This window comes from Mesocricetus auratus, unplaced genomic scaffold, assembly GCF_017639785.1.
Source record: "Mesocricetus auratus isolate SY011 unplaced genomic scaffold, BCM_Maur_2.0 Super-Scaffold_100007, whole genome shotgun sequence".
Lineage (NCBI taxonomy): Eukaryota > Metazoa > Chordata > Mammalia > Rodentia > Cricetidae > Mesocricetus > Mesocricetus auratus.
In genome coordinates this window covers 29,032,820-29,059,295 of record NW_024429191.1, presented here as the reverse complement: position 1 = coordinate 29,059,295, position 26,476 = coordinate 29,032,820, and the positions used below count along the sequence as shown (strand labels likewise).

Below are 26,476 nucleotides of genomic sequence, written 5' to 3'. Positions count from 1 at the left end.
TTGGGAGAGGTAGAATCAGTTTTATTTAATGATGTTACCCCTGATAGGTTAACCACACACAAGGGCAGGCCTCACTCTCAAGACTTGATCAGCAACACAAACTGGCCTGGATGGGGGAAAGAAAAATATAAAAGAAAATCTTAAAGTTAAATGGACTGTAGAGAAGGTGGCTATGGGTGGTGTAGGGGAGGTGTGAATACGCAGAAAGTACAGTGTATGAAATTCTCAAAGCATTAATAAAAATATTGTTTAAAATTTGAAGTATGTTTTGTAGTGTAGATGACTGATAAAGAAATCGTCTAGTATGTGTGAGATCCTTTATCTAACCCTCAGCACCCGAGAAAGCTAAAATATATACATAGGTAGCAAGAACTTAAAGAAAAAAAAGATAGCTTAGTACTGTTCTCATTTGTTCCTCTTTTTGGTTTATGAGGCAGAATTCTGCAAGTAGGAGATGAAGATCTTGAATTAGCAAGGTTAAAATCACAGATCTCCCCTATTTGCTTATTTGCTTCCCATTGCTGAGTGTCCATGACCCATGCAGTACTCACAGAAGGCTGGTTCATGGCAGCAGTCTCCTGACAGAATGACCATGAAGAGCATCCATCTGTCTCTGCAGGGAAACAAAATGGCTTGTGATAAATACATGGCTTGCCATATGTCTTGGAACATGTGCCTAATCTCATCCCACTATCAAACCAGCTCTGAACATCTCAGGAAAAGATGTATTCTCCTCTCAAGCCAAAATTTCTTTGTGTACTTTCTACCTGTACTCTCATACTGCCTTTCAGTTAGTTGCACAAGATTTTAACTCTCCTGCTCCATCAATGGTACGTATAATGAACTCACTAAATTATTTTACACTTCTTTGTCCTCTTCCAAGCTGAGATGCTCCTAGGCACTTAGAAACACAGGGGGTGGGGGCAGAAAGGTAGTGTCTTATATTACAGTATATGAAAGGCATTAAGTTAATGATACTTTCACTTATGCCATGTAGAAGATATTAAGTAATTTGAGGGAAACATTTGCCTCTCCTTCCAAATCTCACTAAAATCCACGTCTTCTAGCAACTTTGAGAATTAACTATGAATGCACTTTAACAAACTGTATTAGCAGGATGTGGATAAAAGTTACTTTCCCTTATAAGTGAACATTTATAACAGTTTAAAAATCTGAATAGAATATACAAAAGCAGGAAAAGATGCCAATATCCAATAGACCCTTCACCTATGCTCCATACAAGCAATTCTGGCAAATTAACACAGTATTCTTTTCGCTGAGTCTACTATCCTGGAAGTCATCACCAGTGTCTTAGCTGGAATAATGACTCCAGGAAGGTGCTTGAAGCCCCTGTGGGAAATATGAACAAAGGGTGAATTGTGAAAAAAAAGTGTGAATATACACAGTGTAACCAGGGTACCTAAAAGGGTTTTGAATGAATCTGACAGCTGAGTACAGCTGTGTGTGAAGGTTACAGTCACACCTCTACATATGGACTTTATCACATTTTATGGAGACTTGTTTCACATAAGTATAAAATAATCAATTTTGCAACATTTAGGTGGGGATTAAGTGCTATAAGACATTCTGAAATGATAAAAACTGACAGTATGTACTTCTATCAGTGGTCTGTCTACACAGCTAAGCTCTACGTGTCATGTGTTTGGGCCTTCTCCATTATCCACTCATTTCATTGCTTGGGGCAAATGGGCTCCCAACAGATGCTGGGTGTATTAATGAGTACATTCCACATATGGTACCATGCCTGATATCATAACTATTTCAGAATAGTTGTTTTCTTGAAGTAGGAAAGAATTAACGCTTTCATCTTCATCCTCAATTAGTAGCACAAGGATTTTAATTGTCTCCATCCTACCAATAATGTCTATAATGATATGTAGACAGCTTAATATGCTTGTAGTGCATGACTAGATTGACTTTTAAAAACGTGCTGGAATCGTAATTCCTAAGGATCTCAGCAAAACAAAAGTATGTGCTATAGATTAAGTGGTTGACACATATCTAAGGCTAAGCTCCTACCACATAAGGAAGGCAGAATTCACTTCACCTGCAAATTTTCAGATGGACAGAAACAGAATGGAAGAGATTAAATTGAAAGCTTTTAAGTCAGATATTTAAAAAGTAGAAAATGAAAATAACCTGAATGTATTGACCAAAAGGTAAATAAAAACCAGCCGTGCTGACTTAACTATGGATTAATTTATCAAATGCAAATCCAGGCTAGATTAAAAAAATAACACAAAGCTGTGACATCTTTGGTTTAGAGGTGAACCTGAAAGTCATTATTTCCACAGATGCTCCATATGGTGCACCTCCCACACCTGTACACATTCTTCCACCCAGGATTTCTCCATAAAACCCGTGTGCATTTCCTCAGCCTTACGTGTTTCCCCACTATGTGCTTAGTTATTCCTGCCATATTTATGGGCAATTTATTTTTGACTCCTCAGTCTATCATTTCTACTTTGTCTGGCTAAAATCCTTCATTGATTCTCACTCTACCTCATGCAACCAGTTCTGGAAAAATGTAATTCAGCATAGTCACCCTGTCTGAAATTAGATCCAAATGTTGATTTATCTTATTCAGTTTTTTACTGTCAGTGCCTAGAAAGTCTTCCATAGGTCATTGACCCTGAAGTACTCCCTTATACCAGCTCTTCAATAGTTCCTTAGGAGAACATGAATCCTTACAGCAATTCAAGTATTCCTTAAAAAGTGGGCTGTGACAGTATCCTATATTCTTGAGAGCTGTTCTTCTATTTGGAAATCTAGTGTACAAGGTGAGATTCCCAATGCCAGGTAATTCAATAGGTGAAGGCTTTCCCACCCCATTCTCTATTGACGTTCTTCTGTATAAGCAAGACCTTGCTTATATGTGATCCACCTTTGGGGATATGTACTGCTTTCTAATCCCTAGAGTTCTGCAGAAGACACGCTGATCTGCCCAACCACAATACCCATGTTTACCTGAAGTGTCCCGTTTACCTTGAGACTGATGCCATCAATTCACAGCTCCCCTTGTCTGCATACAACTCGTGTATCTATCACTCAGGTACCAGTTGCTCACAGAATTTTTTCTTCATCCTTTTTTTTAGTCTGTTAATTGGGGTCTTCTTGATTATATACAGGTTCTGAAATCATGAAAAGAAAATTTCTTGGAAGCCTTTTGCAACTTTAAAGAACACCTCTAAACTACTCCTCACATGAATCCAATGATGGGCCTCTGGCGGAAGTCACACACCATTCCTAGTTGCGCATCTCATAACTCAGTCTGATTTTGACCTCTGTCACACTGGCTCAGGGAATGGACAGCACTGAACCTTCCTGTGTGAGCCCAGTACTTGTAGGTGAAGATGGGGCTAATTGTTAGGGTACACATATATAGACATAGATCTTTTCCAGTTGGCTAACCTACATACACATAGGAAAATAATGACCTTCAAGTTTTACTGGATTCTGTGTACATGTAGAGAAACATTTCAACAATTTATATTTCCTTTTATATTGTATATATATATTTCACCCAGTAAAGAATGAAATACTAACCAACGAAAAAGATCCTAATTATTAATGATTTCATCTCAGTCACCCACTAGTTGTTCAAAAAATTATCCTGCTATAACTTTACACTTTTTTGACTCAATGTGAAGACATTCTTAAAGTAAAGTAGTATAAAAATAGACTACCTAGAAAAATTTTATATTCTCAAAAGCCAAAACTTCTATATCAAATTCTGAAAGCTGAACCTTTCAGGGTGTTATCAAAATATCTCTGTATTAACTGAATAATTGGGATGGGTTGGACCCTCCTGCTCAGCTGTGATTTTCCTCATTTTTCTGATCTTAAGTGTTTAAAGGTTGAATTTCCCCACTCCTAATCTCCTTGGGACACATAAGGTATTTTGACATTTATGTATTTACTTTCTGAAGTATAATAGTCAGTAGTCATCTATGTTAAAATTTGTATATGTCTGAGCATGTGCACACGTCTGTGTGCCTATGCATAAGCTCCATAAATAACATTTATGATCAGCCGCCAGAAACATGGTTCATGATCCATCCTGCGCAGTGAGCCTGCCTTTTAAAGAATAGGGACTCACTGTGTAGTCAAGACAGACCTTGCCCTCACATCCTCCTGTCTTTTCTCCCAAGTGTTAGGATTATAGACGTGTGCCACCATTGCCAGTTTGCTGCCAACTAATTGCATGACATTTTCAGAATACAATAGAATGACATTCAAGTGCTGACATTCAGTCTACCTAGCAACAAAGAATGTGTCACACATTTCTTCCCACACCTGTATTGTTCAACCCTGTTTTCTTAACTTTTAATCTGATTTCACTTACACCTGTTATACAAGAATGTTTGGCTCTTTTGTTCCCATTTGAGAAGTTAACTTCCCTTCAAACCTTTCTAGCCACCAAAGTGGCCTATTAGCACCTCTCCATTACCATCTACTTTTCTATAAACTGTTATTTTCTGGTCTGGACCATATTCCTTCCACACTAAGAATTATGCAGCATCTCTTCCAATTCCAGAATTATCTTTTTGTTGTTGTTGTTTTGGTTTTTTTGAGACAGGGTTTCTTTGTATTGCTTTGGAACCTGTCCTGGAACTCACTCTCTAGACCAGGCTGGCCTTGAACTCATAGAGATCCTGTCTGCCTCTGCCTCCTAAGTGCTGGGATTAAAAGTGTGCCATCAATGCCTGGATTTGATCTTTATTATCTTAAACACCACAAATGTAGCTATGAAATTTCCTAGTATAATACCAGATCACCAAGGTTTGAGTCCAGACAATTTAGTAGACAATGACTACATACAGTTGTTTTCACAGTGACTCCTGATACAAAACTTCAGCTCTATCTAAGGTCAACTCTTTGCTGTTTCTCTACTCTTCCAAGTTGTCCCTTCATTCATTTAAATCACTTTTGACTACACCCTTAATTTTTTATCTTCTAACTTTGAGAACATTTTTACATGTTGTGAGTAGTCAAACAAGTGGATAGTAAATGGGTCTTAGATGAAGATGATTAGTGATAAAATGTTCTTGTTTTAATTTGATATTCTCAAACCAAGAGTGGAATCTGGTGTCAACAATATAATGGAATATTTTTTATTCTGATTTTAAATTGTAAAGCTCACCAATACTCACTCAGAGCTCAAGGAGCAGAAACTGTTACATTACCATCTTCAATTTTCTTGGCTTCAAAGGTGATGTGTCTCCCATCTGCAAGTAGAGATGATCTAAGGAGAATTGATTTATCATGTAGGATGCTGGCCTTGGATGAAAGCTCTTCTTTGGAGAGCTTACTTATTTTTATGATTATTCATGACTCCTTTTCCAGGGAAGAGTTTTCTCACTGGTGATCATAATCTAAGGGATGGCAGCATCTTTACAATGTACCCTATAGTCCCCCTTACCAGGGAGATATGGAAGGATCTGATATGTTATCAACCTTCTCTTAGTTTAGTGCATCCCACATGCCCTGGGGAAATTGTCAAAGACTCCTTAGTAGCAGCAAAGAAAAATTGTTTGGCAAGGATGGCCTTAGAGATGTTTGAGTCCCAGTGCGGCAATTATAGCTAACGAATGGGCTCCCTGAGATGTCAAATGCAGTCCTCAGTTCTCTATATTCCAGACACACTGCCCAAATCAAATTCTGGTTAGTACCCCCTTATTGAGCCCTTTTGCACTGATGAATTTACTATCTGAGATTCCTCAGACTTCATTCCCTTCCATCTATTTCTTTATGTTCTTGACCAATCAGGCCAAATTTCCTGTTCCATCAGAAGTGTACTGTGGTGACCACACCTCACCATTTTCTCATGCTTTTGTTTATATGCATCATGGACTTAATTGAGTGTTTACTTGTGGAAAGTTTGTTTTGTATCTCTTTCACACACAAATATAATGAATCACTATTGCCCTTGGTTACTTCCTACAGCTGTGGAAAAACACTGTGGTCAAAAGGAACCTAGGAAGGAAGGAATTTATTTCATCTTACAATGTCCAGGTTATAGAACAAAACTGAGGGAAGTCAGAGAAGGAACTCAAGGCAGGAACCTGGAAGCAAGAACTAAAGCAGAGGCCATGGAAAGATGCCAGTTACTAGCCCGTTTCCCATGTTTTGCTTAGTTTGCTGTTTATCCCACCCAGGACCACCTGCCTGGGGCGGGGGTACTGCCCACAGTGCTGGACCCTCCTACATCAATCACCAATCCAGAAAACGCCCCCACAGTCTTTCCTACAGGCCAATATGATGGAGCCAATTCTTCAATTGATGTTTTCTCTTCCCAGATGACTGTAGCTTGTGTCAGGTTGACAAAAACAAAACAAGCACCACAACAAGCACAATTATGTTTTCCTATTGTTTGGTTTCATTAATAATAAATTTAAAAATAAGATTTCATCAATATATCCCAGTTTATGTACCAAAAAATTAACATGGTTCCACACAGTGTAGAGAGTCATTTTCTTTTCATTTTTCAATAAACTTCAATATTTCACTAAGTACTTAAATTTTATAACCATGACTTCTTGTATACATTTAATCTAAAATGGGATAGCCTGTGTGTGTGTGTGTGTGTGTGTGTGTGTGTGTGTGTGTGTGTGTGTGTGTGTGTGTTTCGAGACAGGTTTCCTCTGTATAGCTTTGGAGCCCTTCCTGGAATTCACTCTGTAGAACAGGCTGGCCTCTGCCTTCCAAGTGCTGGGATTCAAGGAGTGCGCCACCACCACCTGGCTAAACGAGGATTTCTTTGTGTCTAAAATAATCTTTTACACATATCTAACAAGATGAATAACTTTGAAGAAACTTTTTATTGATTCTTTATGGATTTCACATCATGCATCCAGATTCCATTCATCTCCTGTCCCTTCTCTTCTGCCTTTGCAACCTCCCTGTACCCCACTCAACAAAATGTAAAAGTAAAACCAAACTAAACAAGCAAACAAAATAATCTTGGTGTGCAAGCTGTAGTGTGGTCCAGTGAGTCACACGGTATACCCTTTAGTTCATTTATCTTTACTTTCAAGTTTTCATTGCAAGGAGTCATTGGTCTGGTAGAAGGCCTCTGGCTTCTGCTACATTCTTGATCCTGGGCCCTCACTGGAACCCCTCTTGGATATCCTATTGTTGCCTGGTGCCATGGAGATCCTGTAGTTTTGGATCTGCAGGCCCAGCCCGTTCACATGCTCCAGCAGTTCACAGATGAGGTGGAGGTTGGGATGGGCTACCTCGTAGTCCTGGATCTGGGCCTGGGTAGTAGTTCGGTCTGTCAGCTCATCTGCTTTCCCTCATATCACCATCAAGGGGAGCTCTCTGGACTGCCCCAGTTAACTGATCCAATATAACAGACAGCAAGGGAGGGGGGCCAGATTCCAGGCATTCACATGGCCTTCCATGTCAATAGGTTACTAAGACATCAATCACTGTACACCCTGACTGAGGCAGAACCACAGACCCAGACAACAACATGGTCACAGGTAGGGGGCCCATACTCCAGACATCCATAGGACCCTCGGTGGTAACAGGAGCTATGGACATCAACATAGACTTCCACAGCTGCATCGGGCCATAGACCAAGTCTTTGGTAGCAGCCCAGACAGAGACATGGCCATGGCCCTGGGTGTCAAGCAGGGGATACACCTGAGCTGGTTTCTAACCATCTCTTCAGATTTGCCTCTCTTCCAGGCACACGAATAATTCTCTCTCTCTCTCTCTCTCTCTCTCTCTCTCTCTCTCTCTCTCTCTCTCTCTCTCTCTCTCTCTCATTTTTGCACCCTGTACTCACCATAATGGTGACTGACTGCCCAGCACCAGAGGTGCCTGGAAGGCTTATGCTTGAATTTTAGATCTCTAGGCCTGGGATGGAGCTGGTTTTGTCCTCCACAGCCTGCCAGGCCTAGAAACGTCAAGTGACTCACAGTAAATTCTTCCCACCCCAGATCCCTAGGGGAGTTAAAATTTTAATAATCAAAATTATCTGTAAACACTTAAGGAAATCATGATACATTGTAGGCAACAGCTATCAATTACAAGCTTTTTAATCCTGAGAATCTTTCTTAACATATTTAAGACTCATTTACTCCATTGGGAAGATGATTATGTGTCCTGTCCTATAATGCTGTTTGGGGATTAATGAAAATGGGGGCAGATGCCTGGGTATGGTAGAAATTCACTAGGAGGAGGACTTTAGGGTAAGACAGCAGACTAGAGGCTGCCTCTGTGTGAGGTGGGAAGGGAGAGTTAGAAAAATTACAATTAAAAAGAAACTTTATTCCCAAGAGAATTTTGAGCGTCTGTTGTCAAAATCCATGCCCATTGGAATTCATATCATGCACTATGTGACCAGGATGCTGACACCTTGTTACAGGTTTTAATGTGTGCCCTGCTAGGTTCCAGTCTTGGTTTGGTCCCATCTCTCCCCTCTGTGCTCCGTATCTCCATTTTGGAACAAGAATGTTCATTCTTTGCTATTGTATGTTGGAACTGTATAAAAGCTTTTTATTGAGACAGGGTTTCTCTGTATAGCTTTTAGCTGTCTGGAAACTCACTCTGTAGAATATGGTGGCTTTGACCTCACAGAGATCCACCAGCCCTGTCTCCAAGTTCTGGGATTGAAGGAATGTGGAACCATCTCCTGGCTATAAATTCTATTTCAATGTTTACAGTGGCTCATAGGCAAGAGTTTGCTTTGAGTCTCACTGGAGAATTTTAAATGGATCTTTTGAACAACTCTAGAATTGTAAGATTAATGGGACTCATGGAGACAGGATGAATATATGCTAGAGTTTTCACATTGATCATGGGTAGACTTACTATGATCCACCTTCTTTGACAATTTGACTAGATCTAGAATCAGCAAGCAATCAAATTTGAGAGACACCTTTGGATGTTTCTGTGAATGTGTTTACCTGAGGAGAGTGCATGTGACAAGATCCATGGACTTGGCAGGTTGGAGAGAATAAAAGGGAAAAAGGAGAAAGCCAGCTCAGTGCCTGTATTTTCCCTCTCTCTGCTTTCTGGCCACCCATGATGTGAAGCTGCTTTTCTCTTTTATGTCTTCTGCATAAAAGAGACTGAACCTCCTGAAGGCATGTTCAAAATAAATCTTTGTTTTGAGTTTTCTGATAATTTGATCATAGCAATGACAAAATAACTGACATATGGATACATTGATCAAATGTTACTGACAGATTATCATCATAAATCAAATTTTTTATATGTCACCATCCACCTAGACTCAGTGAAACATTTCCACTGCTTGGGGGTCGAGTTTGTGTAACTTTCTTGTCATGCTTTTTACCACACTCTTAGGGACAGTAGAATCAATCACAAATGTGTAATAAATTATCCATGCTCAAGGAATGAGTACCTAGGAAAGGTCAAACTAAGAGATAATTCTTTAGAATCCGAGTATGAAATTTTCTTTTCATATTTTCCACTAAAATACATAGCAGTGAACTTGTGTACCTTGCATTAAGACTCAGTGTCCCTTTGTGGCACCTTGTTGAGTAAGACATATTTTGGAAAAGGAGATGACACATTTACTGAGCCTCTCCTCAGTCTGAGATGCCCACCATCCACACACTCTCATAATGAAGCTAGAACATCTCATCTCCCCAAGTCTCTAGAATGTTGTCATATAAGCCAACTTTCATTCTCTGACACTGACATAGAAAGAACTTCAAAAGATGGCAACCTCTCCAATAGGAAGACAATAGAGACACTGATGTCTGCTGAGGGCTGATTACGAGTGAACAATGGTCCTAGAACAGAATATGACAGCTATAACAGAAAAATGAGCGGGTCCTTCTTCCCATGTTACTCTGAGCCTGTGCCTCTCCCTAGCATCTTCCACAGAGCCCCCTTCACATCCTTGTTCCTCAGGGTATATATCAGAGGGTTGAGCATGGGGGTGATGATAGTATAGAAAAGAGCAACAAACTTCCCTGTACTCTCAGAATACGTGTGAGTGGGTTGAAGGTACGTATAAATGGCTGAGCCGTAAAACAGAGACACCACCAGAATGTGGGATCCACAAGTCCCAAAAGCTTTTCTGCGCCCAGCTGTTGACTTGACTTTCAGTACTGCCCTGGCAATGTGAGCGTAGGAACCCAGGATAAGTGCTGCAGGGAAGACCAAGATTATTGTTCGAGCCACAAACATCTTGACCTCTGTTCTTTTTGTTTCCTCACAAGCTAACTTTAGGAATATGGGCATCTCACAGAAGAAGTGATTAAGTCGATGGCCACAGAGAGGCATGGCCATCATGAGGCCTGTCTGAATCAGAGAGTTCACAAGGCCCACTACCCAGGAGGAAATGGCCAGTGCCTGACATAGCTGAGGATGCATAATGGTAGTATAGTGTAGTGGATGGCACACAGCAGAATAGCGGTCAAAGGCCATTACCCCCAATAGCACACACTCCGTGGAAGCCAAAGCAAGAAAAATAAGGAGCTGGGCCACACACCTTCCATAGCTTATGGTCCTGTCTAGACCACGAAGGTTGATCAGGAGCTGGGGCACAGTGCTGGTGGTGTAGCAGAGGTCCAGGAAGGAGAGGTGCGAGAGGAAGAAGTACATGGGTGTTTGCAGTCGAAGGTCGAGTCGTGAGAGAGCAATGATGGAGGTGTTACCAAAGAGAGTTAAGGAGTAGAAGATTGAAATTATGACAAAAAAGACAAGTTCCAGATGAGGCCAATCTGAGAAGCCCACCAAAAAGAAGGGCTTGTCTGAACTGGAGTTGAAGGTTCCCATAACCTTTGTCCAGCACAAACAGGAAACGATCCAGTGTTTCCAGCGAGGAGGGGGTGTTTGAACATTATATCCTAAATGGTATAAATTCATAGATTGTATTTTCCATTTTGCTATTAAGTTCCACCTATCCAGTTATCTTTCTCTTCTCATCTTTAGATATGAGGCATCCCTGTTAAGATGATGTCTCCTTTGCTTGAGTTCTAGTTCTGATCGTTTGTGTCATGATTTTATTGAAGCCACTCAACCCTGTGGATCAATGGAAAGAGAAATGATGTATTGCCAATGTCACAACTCTGATGCATGGGTCCAAATGCAGGGAAGCTGCTTTTAAAATCCAATATGGGACTGGAGATGCAGTTCACAGGTGAAATGCTTGTCTAGTATATGCAGCTCCCTGAGCTTGAGATCTGAAAAATACTATTAATTAATAAATCTAATATGGACACCCTCATCATCTTGGTCTATGTGCCAGGGACTTTCAGTAGCTGAAGACTCACGAATAACCAGGCCGAGATCACAAATTTTCATTTGCTTCCTCCTGCACAGTGAGCACTGCCGTCGCACCTGCTCTGGACTCACACAGCTTCCATCTGCCACAGAGGATGGAGAGTGTAGATCTCTTTAAAAGAAATGATCACTTTTATTACCTGTGTCCCATGTCACGAATCAGTACGGCAGGACACACTCTATTTCTCCACATCTGATTAATTCATTCCTGAAAATACCAGGAAGAGCTGTTTTCTCTCCTCAAGCCAAAACTTCTTTGCACACTTTCTCTCCAGAAATTTTCACACTCTGTGAACACCTTCCATGCCATTGTCCAGTGAGGTCTTGGGTGGGATAGAGCACAATAGGTTTTAAAAATGAAGGACCTACCATCAACTTTTTAAAACTTGGTGAATCAGTCTTCATTTTAGAATTTCTTTTTTGAGTATTTCTTTTATTTTTGATATTACAATATAATTACATCATTCCTTTCCTTCCCTTAAACCTTCACATATATCCCCTCCTTGCTCTCATTCAAATTCATGGCTTCTTTTTCATTAATTGCTCTTACATGAATATATGTATGCCTGCATATATTCTTAAACATAACCTGCTTCATCTGTATAATGTTACCTGCATGTATGTTTTCAGGACTGACCATTTGGTGTTGAATAACCAATCAGTATTTTTTCCCCAGAAAATACTATTTCTTCCACTGTCATCATTCATGAGTTTCCTGGTTCTTTGTGAAGGATTGAGGCCTCATGGGGTTTCCCCAATCCATGTTTGTATATTGTTGTCCTCGTTTATCTCAGGTTTAAGGAGACTTTTAGGGTGTAACTTCTGACAGTCTCACAGGAAAATCCCTCATTCTCTGGCTGTTATACTCTGTTTTTAGATTAAAATTTATTTTCCATTTTATATACCAATCCCAGTTCTCCTTCCTTTCCCTTTTCCTGTCCCCCTCCTTCCCACCACCATCCACTCCTCATAGGGAGTAAGGCCTTCCTTGGAGAGTCCACAAAGTCTGACATACCAAGTTGTGGCAGGACCAAGCTCCCCCCCACCCCCATATCAATACTGAGCAAGGTATCCCACCATAGGGAATGGGCACCAAAAAATCTGGCTCTTATATTCTTTTTGCTCTCTGTTCCACCACAACGTTCCCTGAGCCTTAGGTATCGGAGTAGTTTTGTAGATGTATCTTCTCCATCATTGATTTTTAAAAAGCTCCAGTACAAACATTTATGACTTCTCTAAGACCTTAATTACTTGCAGTTATTTGTCAAGGGACAATACACAGAAATACTAACTGTATACAAGTTCTTGGCATGTAGGCACAAACATGTCAAATAAATTTCAGTCTTCTAAAATAAGTAGTGTCTTACCTTATGGAATATAAGAAACACTCAGTGTTACTTCCATTAATAACATTTAGTAGATCTTATGTAATTTTCGTTGATGGAAACATATAATTCTCCTTCAAATCTCACAAAAATCCATTTCCATGAGGAACCCTGAGAATTAACAGGAACATACTTTAACATGTCAGTGGGATACACATAAAAGTTTGTTTTCTTTCAAGGTTGTGATTTCTCATAGTAGAAATCACAATTGTAAATGGAGAGATGGATCAGAGGCTAATTGCTCTTGCAATACTGGAGTTTGGTTCCCAGCATCTATGTTAGGTTGGTTATAACTAACCATAAGTTCAGATTCAGGGATAGCTATACCTCTGGCCTCCACTAGCACCAGTGGCTATACACACACACACACACACACACACACACACACACACACACACACACACACACACACACGGCTTGAAAATAAATAAGCCATTAAAAATAAAACATGAGAAAGTTTATCAGATAAGACTAAAAATAATTAATTAATGGAAATTACACCTCTGTTCAATATGAGAAAATTGTCCAAATTTGCATCTTTTTCTCATCATTTACTAGAAGGTCCTCCATGTTCCATTGTGGTTTTAGGATAGTGTTTGTGTATTTTACTTGAAGCCCTTTGAAGAAATATGGGAAGATGTGACTCATAGTGACAAAGTGGTAGGCACACATCAGTTTATAAAGTCCACAGTTAGATTCCTTTTGTCATTTACCATGTCACCTGTTCTTAAGGATTGCTTCTGTGAGTCTTAGATATAAGATAAAAAATACCTTTTCACTAGATCTTTAGATCTTGATTGACACTGGATGGTTTTATAAATCGTGAAAGGACAAGAGTATATAACATATACTTTCAGCAGTTGTCTATCTCTACTTCCATTCTTTTAAAAAGATCTATATATATTTTACTTATGTGTGTGTAGGGCATGTGCATGTAAGTGTAGTTACCCAAGAAGCCCCGAAGAATGTTTTGGATTTACAGGAGATTGTGAGTTCCCCAATGGGTATTGGTTGATAAATAAAGCACTATTGGCCAATAGGGAAGCAATATAGGTGGGACTAGGAGTCAAGGAGGATTCTGGGAAATGTAGTCAAGAGTAGAGGATCACCATGTGATTCCCAGGGGGAGAAGGTTTAAGTCTGGCATCCTCGGTAAGGTAAGACCTTATAAAAATATATATTAGTAATTGTGGCTTAATAATTGTCAGAGTTAGCCATTAAGAAACCATAGCAAATGGCCAACAGCTTCATAATTAATATAGTGTCTTGTATGTTCTTTGGAGGCTGAGACAGTGGCAGGATCTAGGCAACTGGTGAGAAGAATGCACGTTACACCAAGGAAAGATTGGTCTTTCCACAGGAACCAATGAATGGATTAGTGAATGCATTCTGTACCCAGGCAACATGCCTAGTGGATAGGAAGTAACTCACACTTAGTTTCTGTGCAACAGAATTAAATGTTCTCATATGTGTTGTTTATCATTTAGTAGCACAAAGATTGTCAGCATTCCTGCTTTATGCCTTTGTTAATGCATTTTCTTAAAAAATGCTTGAAATGTTTGCAATTTAACAAAAACGTAGTATAATGATCATATCCATTTTCTCCCAACTAATCAAGACAATGACGCTTACATGCCACATTACAAGTCATTCTTTGGGGACTATGTACTCCAGACTCCTGGTTCACGTAAAGATTGGGCTGATCTACAAAACTGCAACACCCATCTGGCTCTCCTAAATTGAAGATGTTAATGAGTCTCGGTGTTCACCTCTCTAGACTTCCCACATGTCTATCATCAGAAACAGAGTTATGCTTATGATACCTCTCTAATCCCTCATAGATGTTTTCTCTACTCTTTTATTAGCTTTGGTGACATGCTCTGCCTCACTGTGTCCATATCTGGGCATTGTGAAAGTAAATCTTTGAGTGTCAAGAGCACTTGTGAGAGTTCATTCACATGTAAAATTAATGATTGAAATCTGGCTTATCCCACACATTGTATCTAATGGATATTTCATATCACTCTTGGGCTTTGACATGGCCACGCTGGGCAAGATATTGGACCGCACTAAGCCTTCCCATGGGGGTCTAGTGTATGAGGGTGAGAAGTGGGTATGCCCCATTAGTGGATATAGACCTTCAGTTGGCAGTCCTACACATACTGAGCACAGTGATCACTAAGTGTGAAAATTACCAAGCTCTATATTCCTCAATGCAGAGACACCTTGGAAGTCTTCACTTTATTACTATCCAAATCTTTTATCTTCGTGAAATGAAAGTATGATAGGTGCATATATCTAAGTCCTTATGGCTCAGCTTTTCATCTCAGGTGTCATTACGTGTTTATGAATTATCTCCTTACAAATCCACACTTAAAGGATTAAAGAGCAATCCAATCAACAATTGGCAAGAGTCTGGCTTGAGACGCAAGTTTTTTAAATTGAGTTCTCTAGATTAGAAAACGACATCACACAACCATGATAACTTTTGCTCATGTTTAAAGACCTGCCACATGGCAAAGATGCCCAGTTTGTTTACTTCTTTGCAAAAAGCCAAAACTCAGACTAAAGTTTACAAGAGAAGAGATTATGAGTCATTCAGGAGTAAATTTGAAAATGAAGTTGTCTGAACTGGAGCTCTATCTAACTAGCAGCTCTGCCTTCTGACTCAGAGACCATAAACTGATGTCTCAGGATGAGTCAAAAATATTTTTACATTAAGAGTCCATCAAAGGGCAATTGGGTAAGCCAACTATGGTAAATACGAACTATTGATTGTAGATAATCACAGTATTTATCATTAATCGCGTAACACAGGTAGGACATGGTAGCTTATATTTTTGTTTTAATCCCAGAAGTCTGGAAGTAAACTAAATCACAGCATGAATTTGGTATGAGCCTAGACTACATAGTCCCTGTCTCAAAAAACAAATCATATTCCCAGAGTAATGAATTTTACAAATTCAAAGAACTTCTGCAAGCTCAGAAAATTTAAACTAGTATTTAAAAACAGTTACATATGGATATATCAAATATATGACTAGGGAGAATATTCATATCTCCTAAAGAGTGATTGTATACTACTGCTAGAATCAGGAAATTTTCTTCTCACTCTTTCAGAAATTAATACAAAATAGGCTTTGTAAATATAGACTTACTTGATTTGTCTGGAATTCTTTAATTTCCTCTTCTTGATGTTTTGTTATTGCTTGCAAGTCAGAAACTTCAAGGTTAAGCCTAAAATACATGTTTCAGATGTTTACTGCACACATTTGATAATATCCAATTAGATTAAAATACATGTTTCAGAAAAAAATATTTTTACATTAACCAAATTGTTGGCTGTAATGTTTTGGAGCATTCCACCTATCTGAAAGTTTGTTTTTAATTGACACAAAACATTCTTTAATATTTCATCCCTATTCTTTAATTTCCTGACAAGTATAAGACATTTTGACACTTGCATACTTGATTTTATATAATGCAAATGTCAGTGATTACCTGTGGTCAAGTCTATGCTCTCTCTCCCTCTCCCTCCCCACCCCTCTCTCTCTCTTTCTCTGTGTGTGTGTGTGTGTGTGTGTGTCTATGTGTCTGCTCATGATCTCTGTAAATAATGAATTCACCGATCAGAACCATGTTTATTTCCCCAGACCACACAGAACTATATCCTTCATTTGCCCATGAATTTAATGTGTAGCTATTGGAATCACATTCAAGTAAAAAACAGTTATTTTATACTTAAACATAAGTTCCAGAAATTATTCCCTAATTATCTTCAGTGTTAAGATGATACATTTTATAATTTAAATCTAATTTACATCTTCCTTTTGAACCTGTACTGTGACTTTCTCACTAAAGGCTGGGAAGCTAACTCACTATTAAACCTTACCAGCCACCAAAGCTTTCCTCTACTGGTTCTCTATCACCATCTATATGCTCATATGTAAACTGAGTCATTCTGTCATCTGAACCATAACTCATTCACACTAGAAACCACACAGTAGTCCATTCTATACTACAGGCTTTAACAGTGATCTTCGAAACTCCTGAACACTCAAAATATCACAACTACTTCCAGAGAAATATTAGCCAAGCAGAGTTTGAATCCAGGTAGACTATTAGACATGCGAAGACTAAGTTAATAAAGCAATTGTTTTAACTTGTATCAGATATACATAACATGGTTTGTTTTATAGTACATTCCCAGTGAATTCTTACAACAAATCATCCTTGCTGTATTGCCAGCTGCCACACCTCTGCTCTTCATCTCCTGCTTCTGATATGTACAATTTATTTCGCATAATAAAGTCTTGGATGTTTCAGATGTGAGTTTTATCAAAGATTTTAAAATTATTTTAAATGGACATTTCTTTGTATTAAAATACTTATTACTTTCTACTTTAACTGTGTGCAGTTGGGATAAATACACACAAATGAGAATATTTGGCATCCTGTGTCTAGTGAAGTAAGTAGATGGGTGATAGACAAAGAAAGACTATTAGCAATAAAACATAACTTCAATGTCCACGTCACTTGGCCATCAGTGTGGAGCCCAGTGTTGCTTGTGCAATGGGATGTTTATATCCTGATTTCTACCTGTGAAGCTACAGTAACTCAGTACTTACCCAAGTATCTTGAAGGGAAACCATCCTGTTAAAAGCCTGAATTCTACTGGCTTCAAAGGCACTGTGAAGCCCACTTGGGACTGTCTACACATAGAGATGTTCAAGGTGGATATGTCCCTTTGTAGCCCTGAATTCTTTCCTGCAGTAGAGGGCTTGGATAAGAGCTTCTGTCCTAGAGACCACCATTTCACATAGCCCCGCACAAGAAAAGAGATTGCGATGCTCATAGCCCAGGGAGTGACAGCATCCTTGCAGTGGCCTCCATGCTCCCTTTGGTTGGTTAGCTGAGACTTGCAAGGGTCTTGTGTATTACCAATTCACCCCATGATGCTGAGGTTTTTTAGTGCACCACAAATGCCCTGGGGACATTGCCAAGGTCTCCACAGTAGCAACAAAGAAAGAATTATTTGCAAGTGTGGCCTTGGAGACCTGTGGGCCCCGTTGAGGCAATTATACTTAACTGGTGGGCTTTCTGTGATCCACCTTCAGTCATCAGTTCCCTCTGTTCTTCATAAACTGCCTAAATGAAATAATTGCATTCAGCATCCTCAGTGTGCCTCTTTTTACGTGACTATGCCTTCTGAGATTCCTCATGCTTTCCCTACTTTGGCAAAAGTCCTATCAGCCTTGACCCATCAGAACACGTTCCATGACTCACTTGGGAGAGACTATAGGCTGTCCCTCACTTAAATCTTTTCCTTCTCTGGGTTCTTCATATAGTACTCATGTATTCTATTTATAGGAATCATCGATATGAATAACTATTTCCTTGATGACGATTCGATGCTTTAATCACTGTTACAATGATTGCTATGTGAATATTTATTTTCACTCCCAACAAAACTGAAAAAATATTTGCCAATGCATCCTAAAATTATGTATTAATTATGTAAAAATCAAAAGTTCTGTATTCACTTAAGGAATCATAGTATAAGACAGAGAAAATTATCTATCATTGCAAAATTTCCAACCATATAACATTTTCTTGACACGTGTGTGCCTCAGATTCCCCATTAGTAAATAATTTAGTGTGGCTTACCTATATTGTTTATAAATTGATGGCAGCATATGGGAGGTGACTTTTGTATTTAGTTAATACTTTTTCAGTGGTAGTTAGTGTTATTCTAATAATAAAATGTGGTGCATTTTTGCCTGCAGTGTGCAGAAAATATTATCTCCAGTTCCAAAGATAGTAATAATCTAGTGAGATTCAGACCTCCTGTGAGATAATTGCCCCAAGGTAGGAAGTAAAATAACCTGCACTTTCATCCTGAGCCCCTTCAGCTGTTAAGAGCACTTGCTGGTCTTGCAGAGGACCATTCCCAGCATTCATGCTGGGCAGTTCACAACTACCTGTAACTCTAGCTGCAGGGGATTTGACACAGTCTTATGACCCCCACAGATATACATATATGTGGTATAAACACACACACACCTATTAGCATACACACAAATAAAAATCATTCAAAGATAAGGTATTTTTGTTTTGTTTTGTTTTGTTTTTTTTGGTTTTTATGAGACAGGGTTTCTCTGTATTGTTTCGGAGGCTATCGGTCCAGCCCGGCCTCGAACTCACAGAGATCTGCCTGCCTCTGCCTCCCAAGTGCTGGGATTAAAGGCGTGCGCCACCACCGCCCGGCAAAGATAAGGTATTTTGACATGACCATTGTAAAATGCAAATATTAAAGTCTACAATTCAACGGTGTTTAGTTTTTTCCCTGGGTTGTTTATTTATTACTTTAGGTTTTATTTTGAGAGGTGGTGAACATGTTCTGTAGTGATAAATATACAATAGGTTAAATATGTTTTAAAAAGTTTGGTTTCGTTATGTACAAGGAAAATTTGAATCAAAACCATAATGAGACACCCTCTCACCCTAGTTTTAGTGACATTACCAAACAAGTTAAACATATCAAATACTGGTGAAGACACAGAGAAAAGAGAAATCTGACCATTGGTAGGAATGCAAATTAGTACAGACATTAGGCTGAATGATGTGCGTGTTCTTCTAAAGACTGGATTTCTAACAGATATATCATACAATCCAGGAGTCCTACTTCTGGGTGTATATCCAATGAAACTGAATCAGCATTCCAAAAAGATACACACTTACTATGTTTGTTATGACGCTGTTGACAGTAGTCAAAATGCAGAATCACTCTACATACCAAACCAGTAGATGGATGGATAGGAAAATGCTCCATATATGTATAATATAATGCAATTCAGTCATAAAGATGGATGATACTCTGTCATTTGAGTGGAATAGATGAATTGAATGGTACTGTATTAGGTAAGCCAGACATAGAAAGACAAGCACCACATATTGTCTCATATGTTGATGCTAAAAATATCAGCCTGAATGGATATTAGTGATTACTAAAGTAGGCTAAAAAATGGAGGTGGGAGCCGGTCGTTGGTGGCACACGCCTTTAATCCCAGCACTCAAGAGGCAGAGGCAGGTGGATCTCTGTGAGTTCGAGGCTAGCCTGGTCTACAGAGCGAGTTCCAGGACAGCCTCTAAAACAATACAGAGAAACCCTGTCTCAAAAAAAACAAACAAAAAAGTGGAGGTGGGGATTGATGGAAGCAGGATTTTATAAGTTCATTTTTTGTTGTTTTTTTGAGACAGAGTTTCTGTGTGTAAAAGTCCTGGCTGCCCTGGAACTCACTCTGTAAACCAGACTGACTTTGAACTTACAGAGATCAGCCTGCCTCTGCCTCCCAAGTGATGGGATTAAAGGCGTGTGCCACCACTGCCTGGCTTATAAATTCATTTATAGTCATGTGTTGAAATATCATATTAACATGTAAAATTAATGTTAGCCAAAACCAAAACAAATTTGAAAAAATAATTTATACAATGATTGGAAAAAAGTAAATTTTAATAAAAAATTAGATGTATCTCTTGGTGCGTAATGGTGCATATAAAAGAGATTGAAAAGTTGACAAAATATTAAGAGTCCATTATGAATAATCAGATCTTAGATTTTTAAAAAATATATCTTTTTTAATTGCTTGCATGTACCTCCTTACTTCATCTTAAAAACACTTTAAGGGGTGAGACTGTATCTCAGCATTAGTGCATCTAGCATGTCAGTTCCCAGGACCACCAAAAATATATTCTTATGTGCTTGCTAATGAGACGGTATGAAACTATCTCATTGTCCTGCTAATTTACATTTCGTTGATTATACAGAGATGAGAACATCTTTTTGCATGGTTTATTTTCCATTTCATTTTCTTCTTTAATTACCTGCTCATGGTTTTTTTTCAATAATATTAAGATAATTGTACTTTTCTGAAAGTTTTAGGACACTGATTGTGCACATTGTCATTCCTCATCTCTATCTTGTTCGTTTTATATTATTGAGAGAGAGGGAGAGAGAGAACTCATTCATGCCTCTAATCCTAATCCATTCTTCATGTTTTGAGGACTCACAATTAGAACTACAACTGCAAACTATATCTCTGGGAGAAAGGAGAGAAGATGGTTAATAGATACTAGGGTTTACCTGGGTGGCAGAAATAACATCTCCCTACATGGAAACTTAACTTTGGTTTCCCTTTGCCTCCTTCAAAATAGTGAGTAGAGAGGATTTTGAATGCTGACAAAACAAAGAAATGGTACATGTTTGAGGTTATAGATATGCCAGTAACTCAGATCTAACCATTACAGACGTCTGTGTATTGCAATATTGCCACGGGCTTTGTAAATATTGAAGGAGTTGAGGTTGGGCTATGCAAAAAAAAATGCTGACTAGGAATTTTGTTTATTTCAAGTTGAAAGCATTAAAGAAAACAAAATTTCATCAAGAGTCATTTAGACAGTCTTTTCCTACAAAAGATAAATTCTAGAGAATCTTTGGGGGTGTTGGCATCACTCCCCTAATATCGGAAAATAGCCTTAATCACAAGGTAGTCGAAGATAAGACTTTGATGTATCCAAATGCATAAATTATTTGAAGTAATAATTCTCATACATTAGATTTGAGCCTACCCCCTAGTATGTCTCTTAGGGACATCCCTAGTCTGTATGAGAGATGCCCTTGTTTTATCTTTCCTTCATGTATTATTTATTCTTTGTTTAAAAAACATATGAAAGCATTTTTGCCTATGATTTTCTTAGGATTTTATTGTTTTTTGAAGATCTCAGTGTATATAGTAATTTATTAAAATGTCCATGGGATTTCTCTTGTCAGTCTGTCTTTTATTAATTTGTATACTATACTCAGTTAAATAACCAAAAAATATTAGGAACTCTTCCTTTCTTATGGATACTTATTATGCATTTTTAAATTAAAAATATAAACTACCCCCTAGATAAGGCCATATGCCATAGTATCCTATATGATCTTAAAGTTTTAAGATCTGCCTTGAGTCAGTATAGTATCTGGGAATGGAATTTAGAAGCTTATTTAGAAGGACATATACACCATGTTAGCAATTCAATCTTTAAATACATGAAAAAAGGGCTGGTGAGATTGCCAGGGATCCTCACAGTGCAATAGAAGAACTGACCCCTGCAAGCTATTCTCTGTTCCACAAACACACACAAATCAATATATAAATGTAAAACAAATGGCTAAATACCTGGGGGAGGTGTCAATGGTAGAATGTCAAGAGCCCCTTGTGTCTAAGTTCGTACATCTACCTATTTCAGGAACTTTCCGGTTCTGTTTTCTTCTTTTGCATACCACTCGCACATGGATCGTTCTATGTATGCTCTTGTCTTCTCTAGTCTCTTTCCTCTTCATGGCATTCGGTCTCCTGTTGATTTCCAGGAGCAGTGGGAGAGAATATGGTGCTTTGTGTATAGCTATCCTAATGGCATTGCCTTTCATACAGCTCTACCACTGGCCATGGCCTCCTTATCTCTCCATGTAACTATTACCAGGGAATGTAGAAACAGAATCTAAGGTGTGTGAGACTGTGGCTAGAATGGCAATTATTTGGAAATCCAATGGTGAATTCATGTCCTATGCCTTTGAGTAAAGGGTCATCTATATGACATCACACTGGAAATCAATGACCTTGGATAAGGTGATGTCATATTTAAGTCTTCCTTCACTCTCAGAAATGCCTGTGATCCATCTCTACTCTCCATGTACAGCTTAAATGCAAGCTCTTCCTGATATTCATGTGAAAAGTCATTATATAAATCAGTGTCTCCTCTCTTGCATAGATACTAACATAGAGAGCACTGAAAGAGAACCCCACACACTTCCAGAGTTCCCAAAGAACAGTTCTGGAATCTCAAAGGCAGTTTGTCACTAGGGACCAGTAGCAATGGGTTTCAGATTATAACTGTAGTTGTCCTTCTTCTCCTCTTACACTACATCTGTGCCTTTCCCAAGTACCTTCCACAGAGCCCCTTTCACATCCTTGTTCCTCAGAGTGTATATTAAAGGGTTGAGAATGGGGGTGAGGATAGTATAAAACACGGCAACAAATTTTCCCTCGTTCTCTGAATACCGGTGAATGGGTTGGAGGTATGTGTATATGCCTGAGCCATAAAACAGAGAGACCACAATGAGGTGGGACCCACATGTCCCAAAAGCCTTTCTGCGTCCAGCCATTGACTTGATTCTCAGGATTGCCCTAGCAATGTGTCCATAGGAGCCTAAAATCAGTGCTGCAGGGAATATCAGGATTATTGTCCGAGCCACAAACATCTTGACCTCTGTTCCATTAGTGTCTTCACAAGCCAGCTTCAGGAATATGGGCATCTCACAGAAGAAGTGATTCAGTCGATGGCTACAGAGGGGCATGGCCATAACCAGTCCTGTCTGGATCACAGAGTTCACAAGGCCAGATACCCAGGAGGAGATGGCCAGTGTCTGACACAGCTGAGGGTGCATGATGGCGGTATAGTGGAGTGGACGGCACACAGCAGCGTAGCGGTCGAAGGCCATGACCCCCAAGAGCAGACACTCAGTGGAGACCAAGGCCAGGAAAATGAGGAGCTGAGCCACACACCCTCCATAGCTGATGGTCCTGTCCAACCCACAGAGGTTAATGAGAAGTTGAGGCACGGTGCTTGTAGTATAGCAGAGGTCCAGGAAAGAGAGGTGAGAGAGGAAAAAGTACATGGGTGTGTGCAATCTGAGGTCCAGCCTTGAGAGAACAATGATGGTGGTGTTGCCAAAGAGAGTTAGTAAATAAAAGACTAGAATAAAAACAAAGAGGAAAACCTCCAGTTGGGGGAAATCTGAGAAACCTACCAATATGAAGTCCTTCCCTAAACTGGCATTGAAAACTCCCATCGCCTTTCAGTTGGACAGAGTGAACATTCATGCAGAGCCTCCTACGAGCAGTTTGTGTTAAAACATCCCCACAATTCCCTCAACACTCCAGAATTATGTATCACATTCTCTGTTTTACTACCCAATTCAACTTTTCCAGTACTATTTCTCCTTTCTTCTTTATATAGGATATCACTAGGTTAGGGTAGAGTGGGTTGTGTTTGAACTCTCATTTTAGATGTTCTCTGATTTTATTCTTACTGCTCAAGCATTTTGAAGGATTCCTTTGGCGTCATTGGCCAGGCTTCCTTGTCTAAACTTTAAAAGCCCAGGTATCCATCACCTCCCTTACAGCATGAGGTTAATGTCCACATGCAATAACACAGAGACTGCCTTTAGGATCTATTGTGGACCTCAGGGTGCGGCTGACTAATACAGCATTTATCTAGCATGTGCAATTTGCTAGATTCAACTTCCCTCATTGTTCTCCAAAAGCTAAAAACAAAGCGATAAAACAGAGTGTGCAAAGTGTAGCATTCATGTTTCTGCTTCTTTTGTTGGTTTTGGTTGTTCCTCTTCTTTTCCTAGAAGGTGGAGTATTGCTGCAGATTGGGACCCAGGACTAACAAGGCTGGTATCATAAGTTCATCCTCTGAGCACTCATCTGTTTCCTTCAGCTCCGGGAGCTGTCAGCGTGCCAGCCCTGGAAGGCTCCCACCATCAGCAGCATCTGTTGCAAAGGACTGAGAAAATTTCAGAGTCATTTGGGGGAGAATGTTTCACAACAATTTTTTATTGCAAGTCACTATTTATCAAATATGTTTCACTTAAAAAATCCAACTCGTAAACCCATCCCTGGCCTTCCCAAGAAGAGTTATTTTCTCTTCTCTAGACGAAACTCTTCATATGATTGTGCTCTAGTGTTTGTCATGCAAGACGAGTCTTTTTTCTACCTGTGCCTCTCTCTGAGCTGCGAGATGCTGGGTGACAGAAGACACAGTGAGTTTTCAAATACTAATGTTCTTCTTTTTGGTATGTAAGAGGTTGTCAAATTAATATTATTTTCATTCATGGCTTGCAGTAGATGTCAAAGTTAAAATTTTGACCCTTCATTTCAATCTCTTAAAAATCCAGGTCAACTAAGAACTCAGGAGATTACACTACAAATGCATTTAGTAAATTGTAGCCTTAGGAAATGCTTAACAGTTGCTTTCAGTGTTGATATTTCTGTGGTAAAAATCAAAATAAGACATAAGAAAGTTAATCGGGAGCTAAGACAAGAACATGGAAGTCAACTGGAGTTTCACCTGTGTACACTGTGAACAGTGTGGGGATGCTGGCATGTTTCCCTCTGTGTTAGGTCTGCTGCAGTGGGAGGTCATCAATGCCACAGTGCTGAGTCAATGTTTCCAGGAAGGTATCCAGGTTCCATGCTTCAAAGGTGAATGATAAAGACAAATGTTAGTGGACAGGTAGCTTAGTGAGCATACCTAAGATGGATTTGAATGGCCACCTTTGACACACATATGTAACAAACTCTGTAGTCAGACCCTGTGTGTTGCCTTTGTCACTTATCTGTCACCTGTTCCAGGAATCTCAGATCACTTAACCAACAAAAATCTTGTTCACAAGATCTCGATGGAGGTTAATTTTTCTGATACATTCTTTTTTCCCCATGCTGAAACCTATTACTTTAATCCAATGACTGTTGAGTCTGCATCATTATAATTCATTTTGGGGTGAAGCTAAGATTGCATACTGTCTTTCCCCTTCAAAGTGCAACCTGATGACTGCTTGTCTTTCTTTCACATGGCATGACACATCTCACACAAGACGATCTGTGCCTTAAACTGATACAAAAGTCAAATTGAAACTTGGAATGGATATTAAGATTTGTGCACACTAGAAAGCAAAGTTAGGATCTGGAAAGTTCTTCCCTGCTTTTGAAATAATCATAGTGGTGTGGTGGTTATGCAAGCTCTTTTGTCATTCTAGGTCGTAGATAAATAGAATGGAATCTACAGAAAATTACAGACATCTTTGTTTGGTCATTATAAGATATCCAGAATGAAATGTAAAAAGAAAAATTATTATTCTCCAAGCAGCCTCCAGATTCAGGCATTTTTTTACTTTAAAGTCATATAATTTATATAGTTCCATAACTTCTAAAAATAGGAAGGGATATATCCCTGAATAAGTAAAAATATTATCTCTGTCACATTCTTAAATGACAAAAACATGTTACACTTTAAACACTCTCTGACAATTCTACTCTTCTGGAAGTACTATCCAACTGGATCTACTTTTTTTTTTCAGTGTCTCATCCATGGTCCAGCACTGTTCCCAAGGCATGGAAGGCTCCCAACAAAAGTTATTAAATCAAGTAATAGATCCATTATATACCATGACTCCAAGTCTGGTATATGTAAGTTGCCCAGAAATGTTCATTTTTTTAATGAGACAGGAAATAAGTGATACAACTGTCCCACACAGAGTTTAGTCACACAAGAATTTTTAGCAATCAATGGTTTATACTTTTATTGCTATTTATAAACAACATTCAGGCACACTGATGATTTTCAAATGAATGAAAACTCAAGAACATGAAAAATTCTGAAATCATAACTCAAAAGGACCTGAATATAATGAAACTTGGATCATAGGTCAATTAGTGGCTACCATTGTCAATAAGTGTGTTGAAGAGGGAAAACCAAATTTAGTCTTACTACTGCATTGTCCAAATATGGACTAGAGGGAACAATGAAATTTTGATAGTCACTTATTTAATAAGTAGAAAAAGGTGAGACAGTGGTTTGTAAATTCTCTATGTGGTCAGGAATCTGAAGAGTTAGAATACTGAAGAACTGTCTTGATTCCAATGAGAGATGTAGGAAAACCATTAGGAGTCATGTAAGCCAACAGAGAA

At 39.0% G+C, this 26,476-nt stretch overlaps 2 protein-coding genes and 1 long non-coding RNA gene across 3 annotated transcripts; all 3 read right to left on the bottom strand.

Annotated features, from left to right (window-relative positions):
* Nucleotides 1-14: 14 nt before the first annotated feature.
* Nucleotides 15-22,621, bottom strand: LOC121141313. Its single transcript, XR_005878186.1, has 6 exons — nt 21,899-22,621; nt 15,836-15,914; nt 12,660-12,788; nt 3,007-3,152; nt 552-613; nt 15-106 (listed from the first exon to the last, which is right to left on the bottom strand). It is a non-coding gene; the product is annotated as an uncharacterized LOC121141313 (long non-coding RNA).
* Nucleotides 9,850-11,136, bottom strand: LOC101834718 (olfactory receptor 10-like). Its single transcript, XM_005071880.2, has one exon. The coding sequence runs from the start codon at nt 10,873-10,875 to the stop codon at nt 9,850-9,852; it is 1,026 nt and encodes a 341-aa protein (XP_005071937.2). The 5' UTR covers nt 10,876-11,136.
* A 14-nt stretch (nt 22,622-22,635) lies between the features above and the next one.
* Nucleotides 22,636-23,571, bottom strand: LOC101834978 (olfactory receptor 2Y1-like). The gene has a single exon (XM_005071881.4). The coding sequence runs from the start codon at nt 23,569-23,571 to the stop codon at nt 22,636-22,638; it is 936 nt and encodes a 311-aa protein (XP_005071938.1).
* Between the last annotated feature and the right edge of the window lie 2,905 nt (nt 23,572-26,476).